The sequence below is a fragment of the Hylobates moloch genome, unplaced genomic scaffold, assembly GCF_009828535.3.
Source record: "Hylobates moloch isolate HMO894 unplaced genomic scaffold, HMol_V3 SCAFFOLD_1, whole genome shotgun sequence".
In the NCBI taxonomy this organism is placed as follows: Eukaryota; Metazoa; Chordata; class Mammalia; order Primates; family Hylobatidae; genus Hylobates; species Hylobates moloch.
In genome coordinates this window covers 111,065,046-111,091,032 of record NW_026652276.1, presented here as the reverse complement: position 1 = coordinate 111,091,032, position 25,987 = coordinate 111,065,046, and the positions used below count along the sequence as shown (strand labels likewise).

Below are 25,987 nucleotides of genomic sequence, written 5' to 3'. Positions count from 1 at the left end.
CCACCAGGAACCTCCACGTGTTCAGCCTTCTGGAAGCCCCCTGAACCCAGTCCTTTAGGGTCTTTATAAAATCATTACATAGGGCATGATTGATTAAGTGACTGGCTATTGGTGATTCAGGTCACCGTTGAGCCCCTCTCTCCTCCCTGGAGGTTAGGGGTGGGGCTGAAAGTCCCAACCCTCTAATCCTTCCTTGGTCTTTGGGTGACTAGCCCCTATCCTGAAGCTACTCACTAACATACAAAAAGATGATCACTTTAAGGATTCTAAGGCTGTTGGGAGTTGTGTGCCAGGAAAGGGGATGAAGACTAAATATATATTTTACAAGTTCACACAGTCCATTGGTCTAAACTGGTTACATGTTTTCAAGTGGTTTGTAAGGAAGGCGGGGGACGATCGGGGTACAGAGGGCACACTTGGTGAGCATGAACTTGTCTGCATAGCAGCTCCCACCCCGGGGTTTCCCTGGCGTTTTGGGAGGCGGCAGCGTGTGGCCATGGCAGACACCCTCTTCGTTAGTACCTTGCTGTAGGCTGGTGTCCACTGTCTGGCCTCCAGGAGTCAGCCCACCTTTGGAAGGTAGTGACATGCATTGATATAAAAGCAAGCCAGGCATGGTGTCTCACACCTCTAATGCTAGTACTCTGGGAGGCTCAGGCAGAAGGATTACTTGAGGCCAGGAGTTCAAGACCAGCCTGGGCAGCATAGCAAGATCCTGTACTTGGGTGGGCGTGAGCGGCTCTGAGACCTCGGCGGCCCTGAGCCGAGACCCTGAGACACTTGTGGGCTACAGCATGGTGGGCTGCCAGCGAGCCATGATGGCCAACCGGCTCTCCTTCTTCTTTGACTTCAGAGGGCCCAGCATCGCCCTGGACATGGCCTGCTCCTCCAGCCTGATGGCCCTGCAGAACGCCTACCAGGCCATCCACAGCGGGCAGTGCCCTGCCACCATCATGGGGGGCATCAACATCCTGTTGAAGCCCAACACCTCCGTGCAGTTCTTGAGGCTGGGGATGCTCAGCCCCGAGGGCACCTGCAAGGCCTTCGACGCAGCGGGGAACGGGTACTGCCGCTCGGAGGGTGTGGTGGCCGTCCTGCTGACCAAGAAGTCCCTGGCCTGGTGGGTGTATGCCACCATCCTGAACGCCGGCACCAATACAGATGGCTTCAAGGAGCAAGGCGTGACCTTCCCTTCAGGGGATATCCAGGAGCAGCTCATCCGTTCATTGTACCAGTCAGCCGGAGTGGCCCCTGAGTCATTTGAGTACATCGAAGCCCACGGCACAGGCACCAAGGTGGGCGACCCCCAGGAGCTGAATGGCATCACCCGAGCCCTGTGCACCACCCGCCAGGAGCCGCTGCTCATCGGCTCCACCAAGTCCAACATGGGGCACCTGGAGCCAGTTTCGGGGCTGGCAGCCCTGGCCAAGGTGTTGCTGTCCCTGGAGCACAGGCTCTGGGCCCCCAACCTGCACTTCCACAGCCCCAGCCCTGAGATCCCAGTGCTGTTGGATGGGCGGCTGCAAGTGGTGGCCCAGCCCCTGCCCGTCTGTGGCGGCAACGTCGGTATCAATTCCTTTGGCTTCGGGGGCTCCAAGGTACACGTCTTCCTGAGGCCCAACACGCAGCCGCCCCCGGCACCCGCCCCACATGCCACCCTGCCCCGTCTGCTGCAGGCCAGCGGACGCACCCCCGAGGCCATGCAGAAGCTGCTGGAGCAGGGCCTCCAGCACAGCCAGGACTTGGCTTTCCTGAGCATGCTGAACGACATCGCGGCGGTCCCCACCACCGCCATGCCCTTCCATGGCTATGCCGTGCTGGGTGGTGAGTGCGGTGGCCCAGAGGTGCAGCAGGTGCCCGCTGGCGAGCGCCCGCTCTGGTTCATCTGCTCTGGGATGGGCACACAGTGGTGCAGGATGGGGCTGAGCCTCATGCACCTGGACTGCTTCCGAGATTCCATCCTGCGCTCCGATGAGGCTGTGAAGCCGTTCGGCCTGAAGGTGTCACAGCTGCTGCTGAGCACAGACGAGAGCACCTTTGATGACATCGTCCATGCCTTCGTGAGCCTGACCGCCATCCAGATAGGCCTCATAGACCTTCTGAGCTGCATGGGGCTGAGGCCAGACGGCATCATCAGCCACTCCCTGGGGGAGGTGGCCTGTGGCTACACCGACGGCTGCCTGTCCCAGGAGGAGGCCGTCCTCGCTGCCTACTGGAGGGGACAGTGCATCAAAGAAGCCCATCTCCTGCCGGGCGCCATGGCAGCCGTGGGCTTGTCCTGGGAGGAGTGTAAACAGTGCTGCCCCCCGGGCGTGGTGCCCGCCTGCCACAACTCCAAGGACACAGTCACCATCTCGGGACCTCAGGCCCTGGTGTTTGAGTTCGTGGAGCAGCTGAGGAAGGAGGGTGTGTTTGCTAAGGAGGTGCGGACCGGCGGTATGGCCTTCCACTCCTACTTCATGGAGGCCATCACTGCTGCAGGCGCTCAAGAAGGTGATCCGGGAGCCGAAGCCACGTTCAGCCTGCTGGCTCAGCACCTCTATCCCTGAGCCCCAGTGGCACAGCAGCCTGGCACGCACGTCCTCTGCCGAGTACAACGTCAACAACCTGGTGAGCCCTGTGCTGTTCCAGGAGGCCCTGTGGCACGTGCCTGAGCACGCAGTGGTGCTGGAGATCCCGCCCCATGACCTGCTGCAGGCTGTCCTGAAGCGTGGCCTGAAGCTGAGCTGCACCATCATCCCCCTGATGAAGAAGGATCACAGGGACAACCTGGAGTTCTTCCTTGCCGGCATCGGCAGGCTAAACCTCTCAGGCATCGACGCCAACCCCAATGCCTTGTTCCCGCCTGTGGAGTTCCCAGCTCCCTGAGGAACCCCCCTCATCTCTCCACTCATCAAGTGGGACCACAGCCTGGCCTGGGATGTGCCGGCCGCCGAGGACTTCCCCAATGGCTCTGGTTCCCCCTCAGCCGCCGTCTACAACATCGACACCAGCTCCGAGTCTCCTGACCGCTACCTGGTGGAACTCGACGGTCCCATCATCTTCCCCGCCACTGGCTACCCAAGCATAGTGTGGAAGACGCTGGCCCGCGCCCTGGGCCTGGCCATCGAGCAGCTGCCCGTGGTGTTTGAGGACGTGGTGCTGCACCAGGCCACCATCCTGCCCAAGACTGGGACCGTGTCTCTGGAGGTACGGCTCCTGGAGGCCTCCCGCGCCTTTGAGGTGTCAGAGAACGGCAACCTGATAGTGAGTGGGAAGGTGTACCAGTGGGATAACCCTGACCCCAGGCTCTTCGACCACCCGGAAAGCCCCACCCCCAACCCCGCGGAGCCCCTCTTCCTGGCCCAGGCTGAAGTTTACAGGGAGCTGCGTCTGCGCGGCTACAACTACAGCCCTCACTGCCAGGGCACCCTGGAGGCCAGCCTGGAAGGTGACTCGGGGAGGCTGCTGTGGAAGGATAACTGGGTGAGCTTCATGGACACCATGCTGCAGATGTCCATCCTGGGCTCGGCCAAGCATGGCCTGCACCTGCCCACCCGCATCACCACCGTCCACATTGACCCTGCCACTCACAGGCAGAAACTGTACACGCTGTAGGACAAGGCCCAAGTGGCTGACGTGGTGGTGAGCAGGTGGCTGAGTGTCACAGTGGCCGGAGGCGTCCACATCTCCCGGCTCCACACTGAGTTGGCCCTGTGGCGGCAGCAGGAGCAGCAGGTGCCCATCCTAGAGAAGTTTTGCTTCACTCCCCACATGGAGGAGGGGTGCCTGTCTGAGTGCGCTGCCCTGCAGGAGGAGCTGCAACTGTGCAACGGGCTGGCACAGGCACTGCAGACCAAGGTGACCCAGCAGGGGCTGAAGATGGCGGTGCCCGGACTGGATGGGGCCCGGGTCCCCCAGGACCCCTCACAGCAGGAACTGCCCCGGCTGTTGTGGGCTGCATGAAGGCTTCAGCTCAACGGGAACCTGCAGCTGGAGCTGGCGCAGGTGCTGGCCCAGGAGAGGCCCAAGCTGCCAGAGGACCCTCTGCTCAGCGGCCTCCTGGACTCCCCGGCACTCAAGGCCTGCCTGGACACTGCCTTGGAGAACATGCCCAGCCTGAAGATGAAGGTGGTGGAGGTGCTGGCTGGCCACGGTCACCTGTATTCCCGCATCCCAGGCCTGCTCAGCCCCCATCCCCTGCTGCAGCTGAGCTACACGGCCACCGACCTCCACCCCCAGGCCCTGGAGGCTGCCCAGGCCGAGCTGCAGCAGCATGACGTTGCCCAGGGCCAGTGGGACCCCGTAGACCCTGCCCCCAGCGCCCTGGGCAGCGCTGACCTCCTGGTGTGCAACTGTGCTGTGGCTGCCCTCGGGGACCTGGCCTCAGCTCTCAGCAACATGGTGGCTGCCCTGAGAGAAGGGGGCTTCCTGCTACTGCACACACTGCTCCAGGGGCACCCCCTTGGGGACACCATGGCCTTCCTCACCTCCACTGAGCCGCAGTACAGCCAGGGCATCCTGAGCCAGGACGCGTGGGAGAGCCTCTTCTCCAGGGTGTCGCTGCGCCTGGTGGGCCTGAAGAAGTCCATCTACGGCTCCACACTCTTCCTGTGCTGCGGCCTGCCCCGCAGGACAGCCCCATCTTCCTGCCCGTGGAGGACACCAGCTTCCGCTTGGTGGAGTCTCTGAAGGGCATCCTGGCTGACAAAGACTCCTCCCGGCCCGTGTGGCTGAAGGCCATCAACTGTGCCACCTCGGGCATGGTGGGCTTGGTGAACTGTCTCCGCCAAGAGCCCGGCGGGCACCGCCTTCGGTGTGTGCTGCTCTCCAACCTTAGCGGCACCTCCCGCGTCCAGGAGGTGGACCCGGGCTCCGCCGAACTGCAGAAGGTGTTGCAGGGAGACCTGGTGATGAACGTCTACCGCGACGGGGCCTGGGGGGCCTTCCGCCACTTCCTGCTGGAGAAGGACAAGCCTGAGGAGCCGACGGCACACGCCTTTGTGACCACCCTCACCCGGGGGGACCTGTCCTCCATCTGCTGGGTCTGCTCCTCGCTGCGCCATGCCCAGCCCACCCGCCCTGGCGCCAGCTCTGCACAGTCTACTATGCCTCCCTCAACTTCCACGACATCATGCTGGCCACTGGCAAGCTGTCCCCTGATGCCATCCCAGGGAAGTGGACCTCCCAGGACAGCCTGCTAGGCATGGAGACGCCAGCGGCAAAAGTGTGATGGGACTGGTGCCTGCCGAGGGCCTGGCCACCTCTGTCCTGCTGTCACCGGACTTCCTCTGGGATGTGCCCTCCAACTGAACCCTGGAGGAGGTGGCCTGAGTGCCTGTCGTCTGCAGCACGGCCTACTACGCAGTGGTGGTGCGCGGGCGGGTGCGGCCCGGGGAGACGGTGCTCATCCACTCGGGCTCGGGCAGCGTGGGCCAGGCCACCATCGCCCTCAGTCTGGGCTGCCGCGTCTTCACCACCGTGGGGTCGGCTGAGAAGCGGGCGTACCTTCAGGCCAGGTTCCCCCAGCTCGACAGCACCAGCTTCGCCAACTCCCGGGACACGTCCTTTGAGCAGCATGTGTTGTGGCACACGGGCGGGAAGGGCGTTGACCTGGTCTTGAACTCCTTGGCGGAAGAGAAGCTGCAGGCCAGCGTGAGGTGCTTGGCTATGCACGGTCGCTTCCTGGAAATTGGCATATTCGACCTTTCTCAGAACCACCCACTTGGCATGGCCATCTTCCTAAAGAACGTAACATTCCACGGGATCCTGCTGGATGCGTTCTTCAACGAGAGCAGTGCTGACTGGCGGAAGGTGTCGGCGCTTGTGCAGGCCGGTATCCGGGATGGGGTGGTCCGGCCCCTCAAGTGCACGGTGTTCCCCGGGGCCCAGGTGGAGGACGCCTTCCGCTACATGGCCCAAGGGAAGCACATTGGCAAAGTCGTCGTGCAGGTGCTTGCGGAGGAGCCGGAGGCAGTGCTGAAGGGGGCCAAACCCAAGCTGATGTCGGCCATCTCCAAGACCTTCTGCCCGGCCCTCAAGAACTACATCATCACTGGTGGTCTGGGTGGCTTCGCCTGGAGTTGGCGCAGTGGCTGATACAGCGCGGGGTGCAGAAGCTCGTGTTGACCTCTCGCTCTGGGATCCGGACAGGCTACCAGGCCAAGCAGGTCCGCCGGTGGAGGCGCCAGGACGTACAGGTTCAGGTGTCCACCAGCAACATCAGCTCATTGGAGGGGGCCCAGGGCCTCATTGCTGAGGCGGCTCAGCTTGGGCCCGTGGGCGGCGTCTTCAACCTGGCTGTGGTCTTGAGAGACGCCATGCTGGAGAACCAGACCCCAGAGTTCTTCCAGGACGTCTGCAAGCCCAAGTACAGAGGCACCCTGAACCTGGACAGGGTGACCCGAGAGGTGTGCCCTGAGCTGGACTACTTTGTGGTCTTCTCTGTGAGCTCCGGACGCGGCAATGCGGGACAGAGCAACTACGGCTTTGCCAATTCCGCCATGGAGGGCATCTGTGAGAAACGCCGGCACGAAGGCCTCCCAGGCCTGGCCGTGCAGTGGGGCGCCATCGGCGACGTGGGCCTTTTGGCGGAGACGACGAGCATCAACGACACGGTCATCAGTGGCACGCTGCCCCAGCGCATGGCCTCCTGCCTGGAGGTGCTGGACCTCCTCCTGAACCAGCCCCACATGGGCCTGAGCAGCTTCGTGCTGGCTGAGAAGGCTGCGGCCTGCGGGGACAGGGACAGCCAGCAGGACCTGGTGGAGGCCGTGGCACACATCCTGGGCATCCGCGACTTGGCTGCTGTCAACCTGGACAGCTCACTGGCGGACCTGGGCCTGGACTCGCTCATGAGCGTGGAGGTGCGTCAGACGCTGGAGCGTGAGCTCAACCTGGTGCGTCCGTGCGCGAGGTACGGCAGCTCACGCTCCGGAAACTGCAGGAGCTGTCCTCAAAGGCGGATGCAGCCAACGAGCTGGCATCCCCCACGCCCAAGGAGGATGATCTGGCCCAGCAGCAGACTCAGCTGAACCTGCGCTCCCTGCTGGTGAACCCGGAGGGCCCCACCCTGATGCGGCTCAACTCGGTGCAGAGCTCGCAGCGGCCCCTGTTCCTGGTGCACCCAATCGAGGGCTTCACCACCGCGTTCCACAGCCTGGCCTCCTGGCTCAGCATCCCCACCTATGGCCTGCAGTGTACCCGAGCTGCGCCCCTCGACAGCATCCACAGCCTGGCTGCCTACTACATCGACTGCATCAGGCAGGTGCAGCCCGAGGGCCCCTACCGCGTGGCCGGCTACTCCTACGGGGCCTGCGTGGCCTTTGAAATGTGCTTCCAGCTGCAGGCCCAGCAGAGCCCGGCCCCCACCCACAACAGCCTCTTCCTGTTCGACGGCTCGCCCACCTACGTACTGGCCTACACCCAGAGCTACAGGGTGAAGCTGACCCCAGGCTGTGAGGCTGAGGCCGAGACGGAGGCCATATGCTTCTTCGTGCAGCAGTTCACGGACATGGAGCACAACACGGTGCTGGAGGCGCTGCTGCCGCTGAAGGGCCTGGAGGAGCGTGTGGCAGCCGCCGTGGACCTGATCCTCAAGAGCCACCAGGGCCTGGACCGCCAGGAGCTGAGCTTCGCGGCCCTGTCCTTCTACTACAAGCTGCGTGCTGCTGAGCAGTACACACCCAAGGCCAAGTACCATGGCAACGTGATGCTACTGCGCGCCAAGATGGGTGGCGCCTACGGCGAGGACCTGGGCGCGGACTACAACCTCTCCCAGGTGCGCAAGGGGCCTGACGGGAACAGGAGTGGGGTGGGGCGGCAGCTGATCGCATCCCCTGCAAGTATGCGATGGGAAAATATCTGTCCACGTCATCGAGGCGACCACTGCACGCTGCTGGAGGGCAGCGGCCTGGAGTCCATCGTCAGCATCATCCACAGCTCCCTGGCTGAGCCACGCGTGAGCGTGCGGGAGGGCTAGGCCCGTGCCCCCGCCTGCCACCGGAGGCCACTCCACCATCCCCACCCCACCCCACCCCCGCCATGCAACGGGATTGGAAGGGTCCTGCCGGTGGGACCCTGTCCGGCACAGTGCCACTGCCCCCCGAGGCTGCTAGACGTAGGTGTTAGGCATGTCCCACCCACCCGTCGCCTCCCAGAGCACCTTGGGGCCACCAGAGCTGCCGACTTGGAGACTCCCGGTCTGTGAAGAGCCGGTGGTGCCCGCAGGAACCGGGCAGGGCCTTGTGCGCCCGTGGGGTCTGTGCTTGGTCTTTCTGCGCTTGGATTTGCATATTTATTGCATTGCTGGTAGAGACCCCCAGGCCTGTCCACCCTGCTAAGACTCCTCAGGCAGCGTGTGGGTCCCGCACTCTGCCCCCATTTCCCCGATGTCCCCTGCGGGCGCGGGCAGCCACCCAGGCCTGCTGGCTGCAGCCCCCTCTCGGCCAGGCATTGGCTCAGCCCGCTGAGTGGGAGGTCTTGGGCCAGTCCCCGAGGAGCTGGGCCCCTGCACAGGCACACAGTGCCTGGCCACACCCATGATGCAGGGCTGCCTCCAACCCTGCGGACCGCGCCGGGCACCAACTCCGTGTTTGGTGTTTGTCTGTGTTTGTTTTTCAAGAAATGATTCAAATTGCTGCTTGGATTTTGAAATTTACTGTAACTGTCAGTGTACATGTCTGGACCCCGTTTCGTTTTTACACCAATTTGGTAAAAATGCTGCTCTCAGCCTCCCACAATTAAACCGCATGTGATCTCTCAAAAAAAAAAAAAGATCCTGTACTAAAAAAATAAAAAAATAAGGCTGGGCACGGTGGCTCACACCTGTAATCCCAGCACTTTGGGAGGCTGAGACGGGAGGATCACGAGGTCAGAGGATGGAGAACATCCTGGCTAACACGGTGAAACCCCGTCTCTACTAATAATACAAAAAATTAGCTGGGTGTGGTGGCACACGCCTATAGTCCCAACTATTTGGGAGGCTGAGGCAGGAGAATTGCCTGAACCTGGGAGGCGGAGGTTGCAGTGAGCTGAGATTGCAGCACTGCACTCCAGCCTGGGTGACAGAGTGAGACTCTGTCTCAAAAAAAGAAAGAAAGAAAGCAAGAAAGAAAAGAAAGAAATAAAAAACTTACCCAGGTGTAGTGGTGTATACCTGCAGTCCCAGCTACTCGGGAGCATGGCTTGGGACCAGGAGTTGGAGGCTGCAGTGAGCCATGATTGCACCAGCGCTCTCCAGCCTGGGAGACAGAGTGAGACCCTGTCTAAAAGTACCGCACAGTAAAAAAGTCAGAATTTAAGTCTTATACTAAAAATGTCAGTAGATCACAAACAACATAAGTAAACCTGAAAAACATTATGCTGCTTAAAAAAAAAAAATCTTAGACTGGGCACTGTGGCTCATGCTTGTAATCTCAGCACTTTGGGAGTGCTGAGGTGGGAGGATTGCTTGAGGCCAGGAGTTTGAGACCAGCCTGGGCAACATGGTGAGACCCTATGTCTTAAACAACAAAAAAAAGCCAGGTGTGGTGGTATGTGCCTGTAGTCCTAGCTACTCGGGAGGCTGAGCTGGGAGGATCACTTGAGGTCAGGAGGTCGAGGCTGCAGCGAGCTATGATGGCACCACTGCACTCCACCCTGGGAGACAGAATCTCACTCTGTCTCTATTCAAAAAAGCAGGCCCAACCCAAGGGTGTCTACTCTTTGGGGAGTTACTCTCCTCATACTGCCTCCATAAGGTCCATTCCCCAAAAAGGAGCAGCCGCCCCTCAGTGCTGTCCCCTGATGGGACATCCAGATCACCCAGGAAAGCTAAAAACAGTCAGCTCCGGGGCCCTGCCTAGAGATTCTGAATGGATGGCTCTGTGGCGAGGCTGGGTTTTGGAAAAACTCCTGTGCTCGTGATGCAGTCAAGGGAAGGTCCATGGGTGAATCTTTCTGCGAAGCCAACTTTGCAAGATTCCTGAGGACAGACTGTGTGACCTGTCCCTGTCCCTGCAGCCCATGGGCAGAGGCTTCAACACACACTTTACAGTTTACGATGAACTTTATTTTTTAATTTTGTCGAGTCAGGGACTCACTCTGTCACCCAGGCTGGAGTGCAGTGGCGCAATCTGGGCTCACTGCAACCTCCACTTCCCAGGCTCAAGCAATTACCCTGCCTCAGCCTCCCAAGTAGCTGGGACTACAGGTGTCAGCCATAACATGCAGCTAATTAAAAAAAAATTTTTTTATAGAGATGGGGTTTCAACATGTTGGCCAGGCTGGTCTCGAACTCCTGACCTCAAGCGATCTGCCTGCCTCAACCTCCCAAAGTACTGGGGTTATAGGTGTGAGACACTGCGCCCGGCCTACAAGGCACTTTTGATTACATTCATTTAATTTTTAGCGGGTGTCTGCTATTTTTCAGGGTCTCATTTGCTCTCTAAGGCAATAGCCGAATGCTAGTTATTATTGCAATGGCAATTACACCATTCCCGTTTTATAAAGGAGGCGACCTTAGGTGATTGGCTGAAAGTTGTGAAGCCAAGTAATCGAGCTGGATCTAAAACTCATTTTTATCCAATTATTTATTTATTTATTTTTAGAAACAGGGTCTTGCTCTGTCACCTAGGCTGGAGTGCAGTGGCGTGATCACAGCTCACTGCTGCCTTGAACTTGTGGGCTCAAGTCATCCTACTGCCTCAGCCTTCCAAGTAGCTGGGACTACAGGTATGTATCACCATGCTCAGCTAATTAAAAAAAATTTTTTTTAAGATGGCGGGGTGTGGTGTCTCACGCCTATAATCCCAGCACTTTTGAAGGCCGAGGTGGGCAGATCACCTGAGGTCAGTAGTTCGAGATTAGCCTGACCAACATGGTGAAACCCCAACTCTACTAAAATACAAAAATTAGCTAGGTGTGGTGGTGGGTGCCTGTAATCCCAGCAACTCAGGAGGCTGAGGCAGGAGAATCACTTGAACCTGGGAGGTGGAGGTTGCGGTGAGCTGAGATTGCGCCACTGCACTCCAGCCTGGGTGACTGAATGAGACTCCCTCTCAAAAAAAAAATTTTTTTTTTAAAGAGATAGGGTCTCACTATGTTTCCCAGGCTGGTCTCAAACTCTTGGCCTCAAGCAATCCTCCTGTCTTGGCCTCCCAAAATGTTGGGATTACAAGCATAAGCCACTACACCCAGCCTTCTCCCAGCTCTATATTTGGCCGTCTCTTCATTAAGCCAAGCCACCTCTGACCAGGTTCTCTGCTTCCAGAAAGATGTCACTCCCCACCCTTATTGGAGAAGTACTTTCTCCACCCTCCACCCCCCGCCATACCTCCATTACCTGCCACACACGTTCTATTCCAAGTCTTCTCGGTGCAAATTGGATGGGTTAATGAAGAAGGTGCTGACATGTGAGGTATGACATCTCACTTGGAATAAATTATGGGTCCTTCTTTTATTTAATCAAAGGAAATTTAAGTGTAGAAATCATCTGAAACAGATGGTTCAGCAGAGCACTTCGTATGAGAACCGAGGTCACAGCTAACACTGTAGACAGGGTAGGTTTATACATTAATTGTGACAGGCTTTGGGCAGATAGTGAAAAAGTACTTGGTACTAAAAATATCAGAATATAAGTCTTGTACTAAAAAAGTCAGTAGAACACAAACAACAGAAATAAACCTGAAAAATATTGTGCTGCTTAAAAAAAATATTAGGCTGGGCATGGTGGCTCACGCCTGTAATACTAGCAGTCTGGGAAGCCAAGGCAGGCAGATTGCTCAAGTCCAGGAGTTTCGGATCAGCTAAGCAACATAATGACACTCCATCTTTACAAAAATTAAAAAAAATTAGCCAGATACAGTGGTGTGCGTCTGTAGTCCCAGCTACTTGTGAGGCTGAGGCAGGAGGATCACTTGAACCCAGGAATTTGAGGCTGCAGTGAGCTATGATCACTTCACTGCACTCCATCCTGGGCGACAGAGCAAGACCTTGTCTCTATAAAAACAACGACAAAAAAATCTTAGATCAAACAGTCTATAGTGTATGATTTCATTTAAGTTCCGAAACTGGTAAAACCAACCTATAGCCATAAAAATCAGATCAGAGGGGCCGGGCACGGTGGCTCATGCCTGTAATCCCAGCACTTTGGGAGGCCGAGGTGAGCGGATCACGAGATCAGGAGATCGAGACAATTCTGACTAACATGGTGAAACCCCATCTCTGCTAAAAATACAAAAAATTAGCCAGGCGTGGTGGCAGGCGCCTGTAGTCCCAGCTACTCAGGAGGCTGAGGTGGGGGAATTGCTTGAACCTGGGAGGCGGAGGTTGCTGCAGTGAGCTGAGATTGCACCACTGCACTCCATCCTAGGTGACAGAGCGAGACACCGTATCAAAAAACAAAATAAACTATATATATATATAGTATATGAGACCTCGGTTCTCATACAAAGTGCTCTGCTGAACCATCTGTTTCAGATGATTTCTACACTTAAATTTCCTTTGATTAAATAAAAGAAGGACCCATAATTTATTCCAAGTGAGATGTCATACCTCACATGTCAGCACCTTCTTCATTAACCCATATATATATATATATCAGATCAGTGTTAGCTTCTAGGGAAAAGCTATACAGGCAACATTCTGAGATGATAAAATGTTCTGTGTCTTGACAGAGGTGCTGGTTACATGGGAATTTGATTTGTCAAAACTGATTGAATGATATAGGTAAGATCTGTGCATTTGGCTATGAGTAAATTATCTCTGAAAAATAAAAGTCAGTAACTAACACAACATGCTGGAAGATGAAGGGTAATGAAGTCACTTGAATGAGAGTCACTTTCCGTTATAAAGAAAAGGTTGCCGGGCGCGATGGCTCACGTCTGTAATCCCAGCACTTTGGGAGGCCCAGGCGGGCAGGTCACAAGGTCACAAGATCCAGACCATCTTGGCTAACACGGTGAAACCCCATCTCTACTAGAAATACAAAAAATTAGCTGGGTGTGGTGGCAGGCACCTGTAGTCCCAGCTACTTGGGAGGCTGAGGCAGGAGAATGGTGTGAACCCAGGAGGCAGAGGTTGCAGTGAGCTGAGATCATGCCACCGCACTCCAGCCTGGGAGACAGAGCGAGGCTCTGTCTCAAAAAAAAAAAAGAAAAAAAAAAAAGAAAAAAAAAAGAAAAAAAAATGAGGTTTAATTGACTCACAGTTCAGCATGGCCTCAGGAAACTTACTATCATGGTGGAAGGCAAAGGGGAAGCAAGGCACCTGCTTCATAAGGCGGCAGGAAGGAGAAGTGCTGAGCAAAGGGAGAAGAGGCCCTTATAAAGCCATCAGATCTCATGAGAACTCACTCACTATCATGAGAACAACATGGGGGAAACCGCCCCCACGATTCACTTACCTCCACCTGGTCTCTCCCTTGACACTTGGGGATTATGGGGATTTGGGGGATTATAATTCAAGATGAGATTTGGGTGGGGACACAAAGCCTAATCATATCATTCCACCCTTGGCCCCTCACAAATCTCATGTTTCTTTCACATTTCAAAACCAATCATGTCTTCCCAACAGTCCCCCTAAGTCTTAACTCATTCCAGCATTAACCCAAAAGTCCAAGTCCAAAGTCTCATCTGAGACAAAGCAAGTTCCTTCTGCCTATGAGCCTGTAAAATCAAAAGCAAGTTAGTTACTTCCTAGATACAAGGAGGGGACAGGCATTGGGTAAATATACCCATTCCAAATGGGAGAAAATTGGCCAAAACAAAGGGGCCACAGATCCCTTGCAAGTCTGAAATCCAGCAGGGCAGTCAAATCTTTTTTTTTTTCCTTTCTTTTTTTGAGATGGAGTCTCGCTCTGTCACCAGGCTGGAGTGCAGTGGCATGATCTCGGCTCACTGCAACCTCCGCCTCCTGGGTTCAAGCAATTCCCCTGCCTCAGCCTCCTAAGTAGCTGGGACTACAGGTGCACCACACCATGCCTGGCTAATTTTTTTTTTTTTTATTTTTAGTAGAGATGGGGCTTCACCATGTTGGCCAGGATGGCCTCCATCTCCTGACCTCATGATCCGCCCGCCTTGGCCTCCCAAAGTGCTGGGATTACAGGCGTGAGCCACCACGGCAGTCAAATCTTAAAGTTCTGAAATGATCTCCTTTGACTCCATGTCTCACATCCAGGTCATGCTGGTGCAAGAGGTGCGCTCCCATGGCCTTGGGCAGCTCTGCCCCTGTGGCTTTGCAGGGTACAGAAGACTGCCAAAGAGTCAGAAGGAAGAAACAGCACAAGGAGATGAAGGATCCCTGACCAAGCAAATCCATCAATTTTAATCCTAAAATTAAGCCTGTTGGCCAGGCGCAGTGACTCATGCCTGCAATCACAGCACACTGGGACACCAAGGCGGGCAGATCACTTGAGGCCAGGAGTTTGAGACTAGGTTGGCCAACATGGTGAAACTCCGTCTCTACTAAAAATACAAAAATTAGCCAGGCATGATGGAGCATGCCTGTAGTCCCAGCTACTCGGGTGGTTGAGGCACAAGAATTGTTTAAACCCGGGAAGTGGAGGTTGCAGTGAGCCAAGATTGAGCCACTGCACCCCAGCCTGGGCAACAGAATGTCTCAAAATATATATGTAAATAAACAAAATTAAGCCTATGAATATCTCTAATCCTAGCCCTGGTTTTAGCCCTACCCCATCCCTAACCCTAAGACTAACCCTGCTCATAACCCTAAACCTAGCCTGAATCCTAGCTGTAGCCATCACTTAACCCTAACCTAACTCTAGTCCTATCCCTAACCCTATTCCTAAACCAAATTCCAATCCTAAAAACAGACGTAGCCTCAATCCTAACTCTACCACAAGCCCTACCCTAGCCCTAAACCTAATGCTAAATCTAAGTGAGGTTTGCAAAATGAACCCGGCGAAGCTGATATTAAACTTTCCTCTTTTATTCTGTTGCACTTAGGCCAAATGAGTCTGGAGGAGTTGGGGAAAAAAGTGGGGCAGGGAGGGAAATCTCAGCTTCTTACTGCAGAGGCGACTTTCAGCATAAATCATCGCCTTCCACGAGAAAGCCAACATGTTTTCTAACAGGGAATCTAAATGGAATCTTTCCTGAGATAAGAGTGCACAGGGCTGTTACCAGCACACACTCTCACAACAGACACCAGAATCACAAATGTCAGGGCTGGAAGAGGCTGTCGGGCAGCCCTCGAGGGGATGAGAGACTGAGTACCATGAAGAGCTAGTGACTTGCCCGAGGTCCCTAAAGGAAATAGAATTCCATCCTGCACCTCCTCCAATAATACCGGCTTCCAGGCCAGGCACGGTGGCTCATGCGTGCCTTTGGGATCCCAGCACTTTGGGAGGCCGAGGTGGGCGAATCACCTGAGGTCAGGAGTTCGAGACCAGCCTGGCCAACATGGTGAAACCCCATCGCTACTAAAAATACAAAAATTAGCTGGGTGTGGTGGCACGGGCCTATAATCCCAGCTACTTGGGAGGCTGAGGCAGGAGAATCACTTGAAACTGGGAGGCGGAAGTTGCAGTGAACTGAGATCGAGCCACTGCATTCCAGCCTGAGTAATAAATAGAATGATGACTCTGTCTCAAAAACAAAACAAAACAAAACAAAACAAAAAAAACCAAAAAAAACAAAAAACCGGCTTCCAGCATTTGTCAAATGGCGTGATCAGGTCAATTATTAGTTCAGGCCATCTCCAGGGTCTCTTTGTTTGTTTGTTTGTTTTGAGACAGGGTCTCACACTGTCATGCAGACTGGAGTGCAGTGGAATGATCATAGCTCACTGTGGCCTCCAACTCCTGGGCTCAAGTGATCTTCCCACCTCAGTCACCCGAGTAGCTAAGCCTACAGGCATGCACCACCATGTCCAGCTAATTTTATTTTTTCGTAGGGGCGGGGTCTTGCTATGTGGCCTAGGCTGATCTTGAATTCCTGGGCTCAAGGAATCCTTCTGCTTTGGCCTCCCAAAGTGCTGGGATTACAGGTGTGAGCCACTGTGCCTGGCCAAAGGGGTGCATTTTGTGTTTTTTTGTTTGTTTGTTTTTTATTTTTTGAGACAGAGTTTCACTCTGTCGCCCAGTCTGGAGTGCAGTGGCACGATCTCAGCTCACTACTGCCTCTGCCTCTCGGGTTCAAGTGATTCTGCTGCCTCAGCCTCCAGAGTAGCTGGGACTACAGGTGCCCACCACCACGCCTGGCTAATTTTTGCATTTTTAGTAGAGATGGGGTTTCACCATGTTGACTAGGCTGGTCTTGAACACCTGAACTCAGGAGATCAGCCTGCCTCGGCCTCCCAAAGTGCTGGGATTACAGGTGTGAACCACTGTGCTCAGCCAGGGGTGCATTTTTGAGTCGTAAATGTGGGGAACACAGCTCTAGCACATAAACCCCAGCAATCAGGCGGCTGCCACCAGGTTTGAGGGGACGCTGGTGGCCCCTTTCCTCTGGACTGTGATGTTCCTTGAAGTGTGCTTGAAATTCCTTAGCTATAACATTTTATTTCAGAATAAAAATAAATAATCACATCAGGAAAAGAAAACTGATGGCAAGCCTTGCTGTGCGAGAGGAATTTTTTTTTTTTTTAACAGGTGACAATTCTCAGTTAAACATTTTCACGCATTCAAGGAGGGGGACAGCTTCGGCTCACAACAATGCTGCTGGAAAATTGGCCGGGCACGGTGGCTCATGCCTGTAATCCCAGCACTTTGGGAAGCTGAGACAGGCAGATCACCTGAGGTCAGGAGTTCCAGATCAGCCTGGCCAACACAGCGAAAAGTCGTCTCTACTAAAAATACAAAAATTGGCCAGGTGTGGTGGCAGGCACCTGTAATCCCAGCTACTCGGGAGGCTGAGGCAGGAGAATTGCTTGAACCTGGGAGGTGGAGGTTGCAGTGAGCTGAGATCGCACTACTGCACTTCACCCTGGAAGACAGAGTGACACTCTATCTCAAAAATAAAATAAAATAAAATAATGGACTGGAAAATCACTTATGGGCCAAGCGGATTGCTTGATGGCTTGCCCAAGAGATATTTGAAAATATTAAGAGAAATACGAATTATGGATCACGATGGGCCCTTCAGACAAAGAGGAGAAGAACGATGCATCTTCAGCTTCTGCAGAAGATGAATGACAGAGGAGAAGAGATAGATGCGCTTAGGCCTGGCACAGCGGCTCACGCCTATAATCCCAGCACTTTGGGAGGCTGAGGCGGGCAGATCACGAGGTCAGGAGGTCGAGACCATCTTGGCCAACATGGTGAAACTCTGTCTTTACTAAAATACAAAAATTATTTTATTTTTATAGAGATGTGGTGGTGCATGCCTGTAATCCCAGCTACTTGGGAGGCTGAAGCAGGGGAATTGCTTGAACCCAGGAGGTGGAGCTTGCAGTGAGCCGAGATTGCACCACTGCACTCCAGCCTGGCAACAGAGCAAGACTCTGTCTCAAAAAAAAAAAAAAAAAAAGAAAGAAAAAAGAAAAGATAGTGGCTCACGTCTGTAATCCCAGCATTTTGAGAGGCCAAAGCGGGCAGATCACGAGGTCAGGAGATCAAGACCATCCTGGCTAACATGGTGAAATCCCGTCTCTACTAAAAATACAAAAAATCAGCCAGGCATGGTGGTGGGCGCCTGTAGTCCCAGCTACTCTTGGGAGGCTGAGGCAGGAGAGCGGCGTGAACCCAGGAGGCGGAGCTTGCAGTGAGCCAAGATTGCACCACTGCACTCCAGCCTGGGTGACAGAGCAAAACTCTGCCTAAAAAAAAAAAAAAGATAGATATGCTTGCTGTTTTTTTTTTTTTTTTTTTCCCACACCGGAGTTTTGTATTCTTCTCACGTAGTTTTGTTCTTTTCAATAAAAGTAATTCATTAACTCTAAACCTAGCTATGATGGTTTCTTGTTTCTTTGCAGGATGTATTTTGTTTTCCTTGTTAAACAAGCAACTCTACAAATTGGAAAATATTCCTTGTCAGTACACCCCAGGTATGGAGTTTTCATTGATCAAAATATGGTCCCTGGAGGTCTGTTTAGGGACCAGGCAGGGCTTTTTTTCTAGCACGTTGTAGGAGCAAAGAACCAAGGCTAAGGCTGGGCGCGGTGGCTCACACTTGTAATCCCAACACTTCAGTGGGAAGACCACTTGAAGCCAGGAGTTTGAGGCCAGCCTGGACAACATAGCAAGACCTCATCTCTACAAAGAAATTAAAAATAATTTGTCAGGGCCAGGTGCAGTGGCTCACGCCTGTAATCCCAGTACTTTGGGAGGCAGAAGCAGGTGGATCACCCGAGGTCAGGAGTTCAAGACCAGCCTGGCCAACATTACAAAATCCCATCTCTACTAAAAATACAAAAAATTAGCTGGGCATGGTGGCACATGCCTGTAATCCCAGCTACTTGGGAGGCTGAGGCAGGAGAATTGCTTGAACCCTGGAGGCGGAGGTTGCAGTGAGCTGAGATTGCACCACTGCACTCCAGCCTGGGTGAAAGAGCGAGATTCTGTCTCCAAAAAAAAAAAAAAAAATTAGGCATAGTGGGGTGCACCTGTAGTCCCAGCTGCTTTGGAGGCTGAGGTGGGAGGATTGCTTGAGTCCAGGAGTTTGAGGCTGCAGTAAGCCATGATCACACCACTGCACTCCAGCCTGGGCAACAGAGCAAGACCTTGTCTGACAAAACAAAAACAAACCACTAGGACTAGAGCTTTGGTGAAAGGGCCTCATTGTCTGGGGTGCCACTTGAAGTTCTCTGTCTCATGGCCGAGGAAATCAAGGGCACAAACTCTCTCAGGGTGAGGAGGTTAGAGCAGGAGTTTAATAAGTGAAGGAGAGAGAGATAGCTCTCTGCCACAGATAGGGGTCCTGAAAAAGGGTCACTGTTTCACAGTTGAATACAGAGGCTTTTTTAAGAAACCGATGAGGGGTAGGTGTCTCATTTGCATAAGGCGTGAATTTCTGGTAGCTCCACCCCATCCTCCTAGTGAGCATGCGGGCTCTCAGCTTGAGTTACCCCATATTGCTTTGTTCCCCATACTGCGCATGTGTCAGGGAATGGAATTTTCCACTGCAGGCATGTCTGGGCAAGTCTCCTGTGTGGCCTTTCTTTTTTTCTTTTTTCTGTTTTTTGAGACAGGGTCTCACTCTGTCACCTAGACTGGATTGCAGTGGTGTGATCTCTGCTTGCTGTAACCTCTGCCTCCCAGGTTCAAGTGATTCTCTTGCCTCAGGCTCCCAAATAGCTGGGATTTCAGGCGCATGCCACCACGCCTGGCTAATTTTGTATTTTTAGTAGAGACGGGGTTTCACCATGTTGGCCAGGCTAGTCTCGAACCCCCGACCTCAGGTGATCCACCCGCCTCAGCATCCCAAAGTGCTGGGTCTATGCAGCTATAGGCACATCTTAGGTAAGCCCCCTTGTGCAAGTTCCATTGTCTGTGCCTGCAGGCTGTTCTTTTGTTTGAAAGAACTCAACTAAGGACCCACCCTAACTGCCCGCCTGACTGGTTTCTTCCTTCCTCCTTTCTCACTGGCTTGGACTAGGCTTTGGAGAAGGAGACCATGGGGAGAAAGGTCAGGGGATTCTGTAACTGCCCAGTGGGTTCACCTTGCATGCTGTCTAGACAGGGCCAATTTTTCATGACAGGGGAATTGCAATAGAGAAGGAGTAATTCATGCAGAGCTGGCTGTGTGGGAGACTGGAGTTCTATTATTACTCAAAGCAGTCCCCTGGAGCATTTGGGGAGCAGAGTTTTTTTGTTTGTTTGTTTTTGTTTTGTTTTTTTTTGAGACGGAGTCTCACTCTGTCGTCAGGCTGGAGTGCAGTGGCACGATCTTGGCTCACTGCAACCTCCGCCTCTCAGGTTCAAGTGATTCTCCTGCCTCAGCCTCCTGAGTAGCTGGGATTACACGCGTGTGCCACCACGCCCAGCTAATTTTTGTATTTTTAGTAGAGACGAGGTTTCACCATGTTGGCCAGGATGGTCTCAATCTCTTAACCTCGTGATCCACCTGCCTCGGCCTCCCAAAATGCCAGGATTATGGGATTACAGGCATGAGCCACCATGCCCGGTTAAGGAGAGCAGAGGTTTTAAGGACTACTTGGTGGGTGGGTGGAGCCAGTGACCCAGAAGTGCTGATTGGTCAGAGATAAAATCGTAGTGGGTACACGCTGTCTTCTTGCACTGAGTCAGTTCCTGGGTGAGAGGAGCCACAAGATTCGATGAGCCAGTTTATCAGTCTGGGTGGTGCCAGCTGCTCCATCAAATGCAGGGTCTGCAAAATATCTCAAGCACTGGTCTTAGGAGCAGTTTAGGGAGAGTCAGAATCTTATAGCCTCCAGCTGCATAACTCCTAAACTGTAATTTCTAATCTTGTGGCTAATGTTAGTCCTACAAAGGCAATCTAGTCGCTTTTGTTTAAACTATAAACTAAATTTCTCCCAAAGTTAGTTCAGCCTACGCCCAGGAATGAACAAGGACAGCTTGGAGGTTAGAAACAAGATGGAGTCAGTGAAGTTAGATCTCTTTCACTGTCTCAGTCATAATTTTGCAAAGGTGGTTTCAGTTGCTGGGAGGGCAAGGGCTTGTCCCTGATGCTGGTCTGGAGTAGGAGAGGTTGGGGATGGGAGCGAGACTCCCCCATGCAATACAGTTCAGTTCAATTCATCAAATGTTTATTGGGCACCCACTATGTGCCAAGCCCCATGCTAAGCTCTGACACTCATGGCAAAGTGATTCCTCTCATGGTCTCACTCTGCCCATTCTACTTGCCTTCTGTGAAGGCCCCAGGCCCTCTCTTTCCCCTGTGGGCCCCTCTCTGGTCCTGGGGTCCTGGATTGGACCCTCGCCAAGGTAATATCCCCCATCGACCTCTTCCTCTTTTAGCAGCAGAACTTGGTACAAAGTAGTTGCTCAGTAAAAGTTCTCAGGCTTGAATTAAATGGAATGCACTAGGATCTGGTAGATGTTTACCTAGGAGACCGAGGCTGGGGTAGTGGAAGGAAAGCTATTACCACAATCTATGGGAGAAGTAATGAAACATGCTGTTATCTCAGTAGATAGGATGAGGCATTTGATAAAATTCAGTAGCGATTCTCCCCAAGTCTAACTCTTATTTATTATACAAACAAATCATAGTGATAGTAAGAGAAATAAAGACTGCCTGCAATTCTACCTCCCAAATGCAGACGCTGTCCTCATTTTATTCTATCTTTCTTTCCTGTTCTCATTCATGGCATAGTTTTTACATTATTATATCATTTTGTTTTCTGCCCGAAAGAATCAGTAGTTTTTTTTTTTTTTTTTTCGGATTGATCCATTGTCTTCAAAATTATAGCCCCTAATGGCTACGATTTTCCACAGGGGTGGTTGTATTATAAGTGACTTAAATTTTTCTTATTGTTGACAGTATGGGCTGTTCCCATGTCTTCCTTTTGATGATCAAAATAATAAAATTATCTTTTATAGTCAGTTACAACACAGTTGTGTACATACCTTTTGTTCAATCTTTTCTAAAGCTTGCAAGGTGAATGTACTTCACTATTACAGGAGATTACAGGGTAGAAATGAAGAAGCCATAAGGTGACAAGGGAAGGATCGAGAGACAACCGGAATTTGAGTCCGTTCTTTTTTTGAAATGAAACTCTTTACTCTTGTCAGAGGCATTCGAACCAGAGTGAGTCCATTTTGAATAGGGGCTGGGTGAAATAAGGCTGAGAACTGCTGGGCTGCATTCCCAGGAGGTTAGGTACTCTTAGTCACAGGATGAGATAAGAGGTCAGCACAAGATACAGATCACAAAGACCTTGCTGATAAAACAGGATGTGGTAAAGAAGCCGGCCAAAAGTCACCAAAACCAACATGGCAATGAGAGTGACCTCTGGTTGTCCTCACTGCTCATTATATGCTAATTATTGATACAGGAGCTAGAAAGAAATTATTTAGACAGATAATGAGGGTAAAAGAGTCTTCAGTAAGGTTACCTTTTAATAAAAAGCAGCCCCCAAATCATTTCTTTTCTAACAGAAAGCAGCCTGAAAAATGAAGCTGCAAACATAGATAAGCAAGCTAAAAGCTTGCATAGGTAAATGCTGACAGCTGTGCCAATAGAAAAGGGATACCTGGAAGCCAGGTATATTCAACATGGAAGTTCCCTCTTCCCTATTCTTTGTCGCCACGTGTGCGGTAAAAAAGCAGGCAACATGGCGAAGGCCAGGTAGAGACTCCATTTGCATCATAAAAGATTAGGGTGGGGCTGGGCACGGCGGCTCACACCTGTAATCCCAGCACTTTGGGAGGCCGAGGCAGGCAGATCACCTGAGGTCAGGAGTTCGAGACCAGCCTGGACAACATGGTGAACCCCCGTCTCTACTAAAAATACAAAAATTAGCTGGGTGGTAGTGGCCCACGCCTATAATCCTAGCTACTCAGGAGGCTGAGGCAAGAGAATCGCTTGAGCTTGGGAGGCGGAGGTTGTGGTTAGCTGAGATTGCGCCACTGCACTCCAGTCTGGGTGACAGAGTGAGACCCTGTCTCAAAAAAAAAAAAAAAAGAAACAAAGAGATTAGGGTGGGATGGCCAGCTTCTTTGCATGCTATGCAAATGGCACACCTGGTCCAGTCAATCTCTTGGGCCCTAGGTAAATCAGATACCACCTCCTCAAGCTTGTCTATAAAAACCCCCTGCATTTCACCACGAGACCAGAAGACCAACTTAAGAGCCCCTCTCTCTCTGCAGCAGAAAGAGCTTTACTCTTTCTTTTGTCTATTAAACCTCCACTCTTAACCTCACTCCTTGTGTGTGTCTGCATCCTCAATTTCCCCAGGTGTGGGGCAACAAACCTCTGGTATTACCCCAGACAAATGATGCTGCTTCATTATAATGCATTAGCATACTAAGAGACACTCCTGCCAGTGCCACGACATTTTACAGAAGTCATCCTATATGGTCTAGAAAGGGGGAGGGGACTCTCAGTTCCAATAATTGCCCACCTCTTTCCTGGAAAACTCATGAACAGTCCACCTCTTGTTTAGCATATAATCAAGAAGTAACTAAGTATTATCAATCGAGCATCCCAAGCTGCTGCTATGCCTATGGAATAGCCATTATTTATTCCTTTACTTTCTTAATAAACTTGCTTTCACATTACTGTATGGATTCACCCTGAATTCTTTCTTGTGTGAGGTCTGAGAACCCACTCCTGGGGTCTGGATGGGGACCCCTTTCTGGCAACACTCTTTCCACTATACTATATTGCTTTCCAAATTTTACAAACAAAACTGCAGTGGGCTGGGCACCGTGGCTCACACCTGTAATCCCAGTACTTTGGGAGGCCGAGGTGGGTGGATCACCTGAGGTCAGGAGTTCGAGACCAGCCTGGCCAACATGGTGAAACCACTGCCTCTACTAAAAGCACAAAAATTAGGCCAGGTGTGGTGGCTAACACCTGTAATCCCAGCACTTTGGGAGGCTGAGGCGGGCAGATCGCTTGAGGTCAGAAGTTCCAGACCAGCCTGGCCAACATGATGAAACCCCTTCTCTACTAAAAATACAAAAATTGACTCATGCCTGTGGTCCCAGCTACTCAGGAGGCTGAGACAGGAGAATCTCTTGAACCCTGGGAGGCAGAGGTTGCAGTGAGCTGAGATCACGTCACTGCACTCCAGCCTGGGTGACAGAGTGAGACTGTGTCTCAAAAAAAAAAAAAAAAAAAGAAAACCAAAAAAAACCTGCAGCTAATTTTTTTTTTTTTTTTTTTTAGATGGAGTTTCGCTCTTGTTGCCCAAGCTGGAGTGCAATGGCACAATCTCAGCTCACTGCAACCTCTGCCTCCTGGGTTCAAGCAATTCTCCTGCCTCAGTTTCCCGAGTAGCTGGGATTACAGGCATGTGCTACTACACCTGGCTGATTTTTTGTATTTTTAGTAGAAATGGGGTTTCACCATGTTGGCCAGGCTGGTCTCGAACTCCTGACCTTGTGATCCATCCGCCTCAGGCTCCCAAGGTGCTGAGATTACAGGTGTGCGCCCTGCCTGAGCTAAGATTTTTAAAAATAAGTTTCTTTCCTCTTTAGAATCGTTTCCTTTGGTCAAGTTCCTAGATGTGGGATTGCTGGGTCAAAAAATATGAGCATTGTTGAGTCTCTTGATACCCTTTGGCAAAATGCTTCGCAAAGGGCTTGTTTCCAGTAGTCCTCATGTACATTGTTTCAGTGAGATTCTTTATTTCTTTCCTACTGCAACTCACTAACAAGGAACATTACGAGAAAATGGTTTCCAAGCTCATTTACAATGGATAAATGATTTCTTATTGTATTTTTAATTTGCATTTCTTTGATTACTGTGAGGTTGAACCATTTAAAAATAAGCATTCCCTTTTGTGTGAATTGTGTTTCTTCTTTTGAGGAACATTCCTCCTGCATTCTTTGGCTCCCCTCCCCGCCCCAGACATTATATTAGATTTTCCAAAGACTTGGAAATTAACACTTTGTGGGTCATATTTAAAGCAATTATTTACGCTGGTAATTTCCTTTTCATTTTAATTGTACTATTTTCAGGACTTTTATGTGTTTTCAAATGAAGATCTTCTCATTTGTGATTGCATCTAAGCTTGGAAAATAATAATACCATCAACGAAGTGAAAATTACCCAATTTTATTTTTTCCTTCTATTATATGATATATTCGTATTAAGCTCTTTCATCAGCATGGGAAAAAATGACAATATTTATGATGGTCACACACACACGGAATGTAAGAGGGGGAGGGTATTTGTGAAAAGACCACAAATTAGATTGGGCACAATGGCTCAAACCTATAATCCTAGCACTTTGGGAGGCTGAGGAAGGAGAATTGCTGAAAGCCAGGAGTTCGAGACCAGCTTGGGCAACATAGTGAGACCTCATCTCTGTAAAAAATACAAAAATTAGCTGGACATGGTGGTGTGTGCTTGTAATCCCAGCTGCTTAAGAGGATGCGGCAGGAGGATTGCTTGAGCTTAGGAGTTCAAGGCTGCAGTGGGCTATGATTGCACTGTGTCCGGAATTAGTGGGTTCTTGGTCTTACTGACTTCAAGAATGAAGCCGCGGACCCACGCGGTGAGTGTTACAGTTCTTAAAGATGTTGTGTCCGGAGTTTATTCCTTCTGGTAGGTTCGTGGTCTCACTGGCTTCAGGAGTGAAGCTGCAGACCTTCACCGTGAGTGCTACAGTTCTTAAGGCGGCACATCTGGAGTTGTTCGTTCCTCCCGTCTGGAGTTGTTCATTCCTGCCAGTGGGTTCGTGATCTCGCTGGCCTCAGGAGTGAGGCTGCAGACCTTCCCGGTGTGTTACAGCTCATAAAAGCAATGAGGACCCAAAGAGTGAGCAGCAGCAAGATTTATTGCAGAGTGAAAACACAAAGCTTCCACAGCGTGGAAGGGGACCTGAGCAACTTGCCACTGCTAGCTTGGGCAGCCTGCTTTTATTCCCTTATCTGGCCCCACCCACATCCTGCTGATTGCTGCATTTTACAGAGAGCTGATTGGTCTGTGTTGACAGGGTGCTGATTGGTGCGTTTACAATCCCTGAGCTAGACAGAGTGCTGACTGGTGCATTTACAATCCTCTAGCTAGACCTAAAAGTTCTCCAAGTCCTCACCAGGTTAGTTAGATACAGAGTGCTGATTGGTGTGTTTACAAACCTGGAGCTAGACACAGAGTGCTGACTGGCGTATTTACAATCCTTTAGCTAGACATAAAGGTTCTCCACAAGTCCCCACCAGATTAGCTAGATACAGAATGCTGATTGGTGCATCCACAAACCCCGAGCTAGACACAGAGCAGTGATTGGTATGTTTACAAACCTTTAGCTAGACACAGAGTGCTGATTGGTGCATTTACAATCCTTTAGCTAGACATAAAGGTTCTCCAAGCCCCACCGGACTCACGAGCCCAGCTGGCTTCCCTTAGTGGATTACCAGCCAGGGCCTAGGGCGGAGCTGCCGGCCATTCGTGCTCTGCGCGCGTGCACTGCTCAGCCC

General features: G+C 52.0%; 1 protein-coding gene across 1 annotated transcript; it reads left to right on the top strand.

The window, feature by feature from the left end:
- The first annotated feature begins 496 nt into the window (after window positions 1-496).
- LOC116810414 (fatty acid synthase-like) lies at window positions 497-7,960 on the top strand. The gene is given in 10 exon segments (XM_032754884.2): window positions 497-528; window positions 704-2,470; window positions 2,472-4,594; window positions 4,597-5,064; window positions 5,067-5,186; window positions 5,189-6,052; window positions 6,055-6,879; window positions 6,882-7,763; window positions 7,825-7,854; window positions 7,857-7,960. Coding segments are annotated over 10 exon segments (7,215 nt in total).
- Window positions 7,961-25,987: the final 18,027 nt, after the last annotated feature.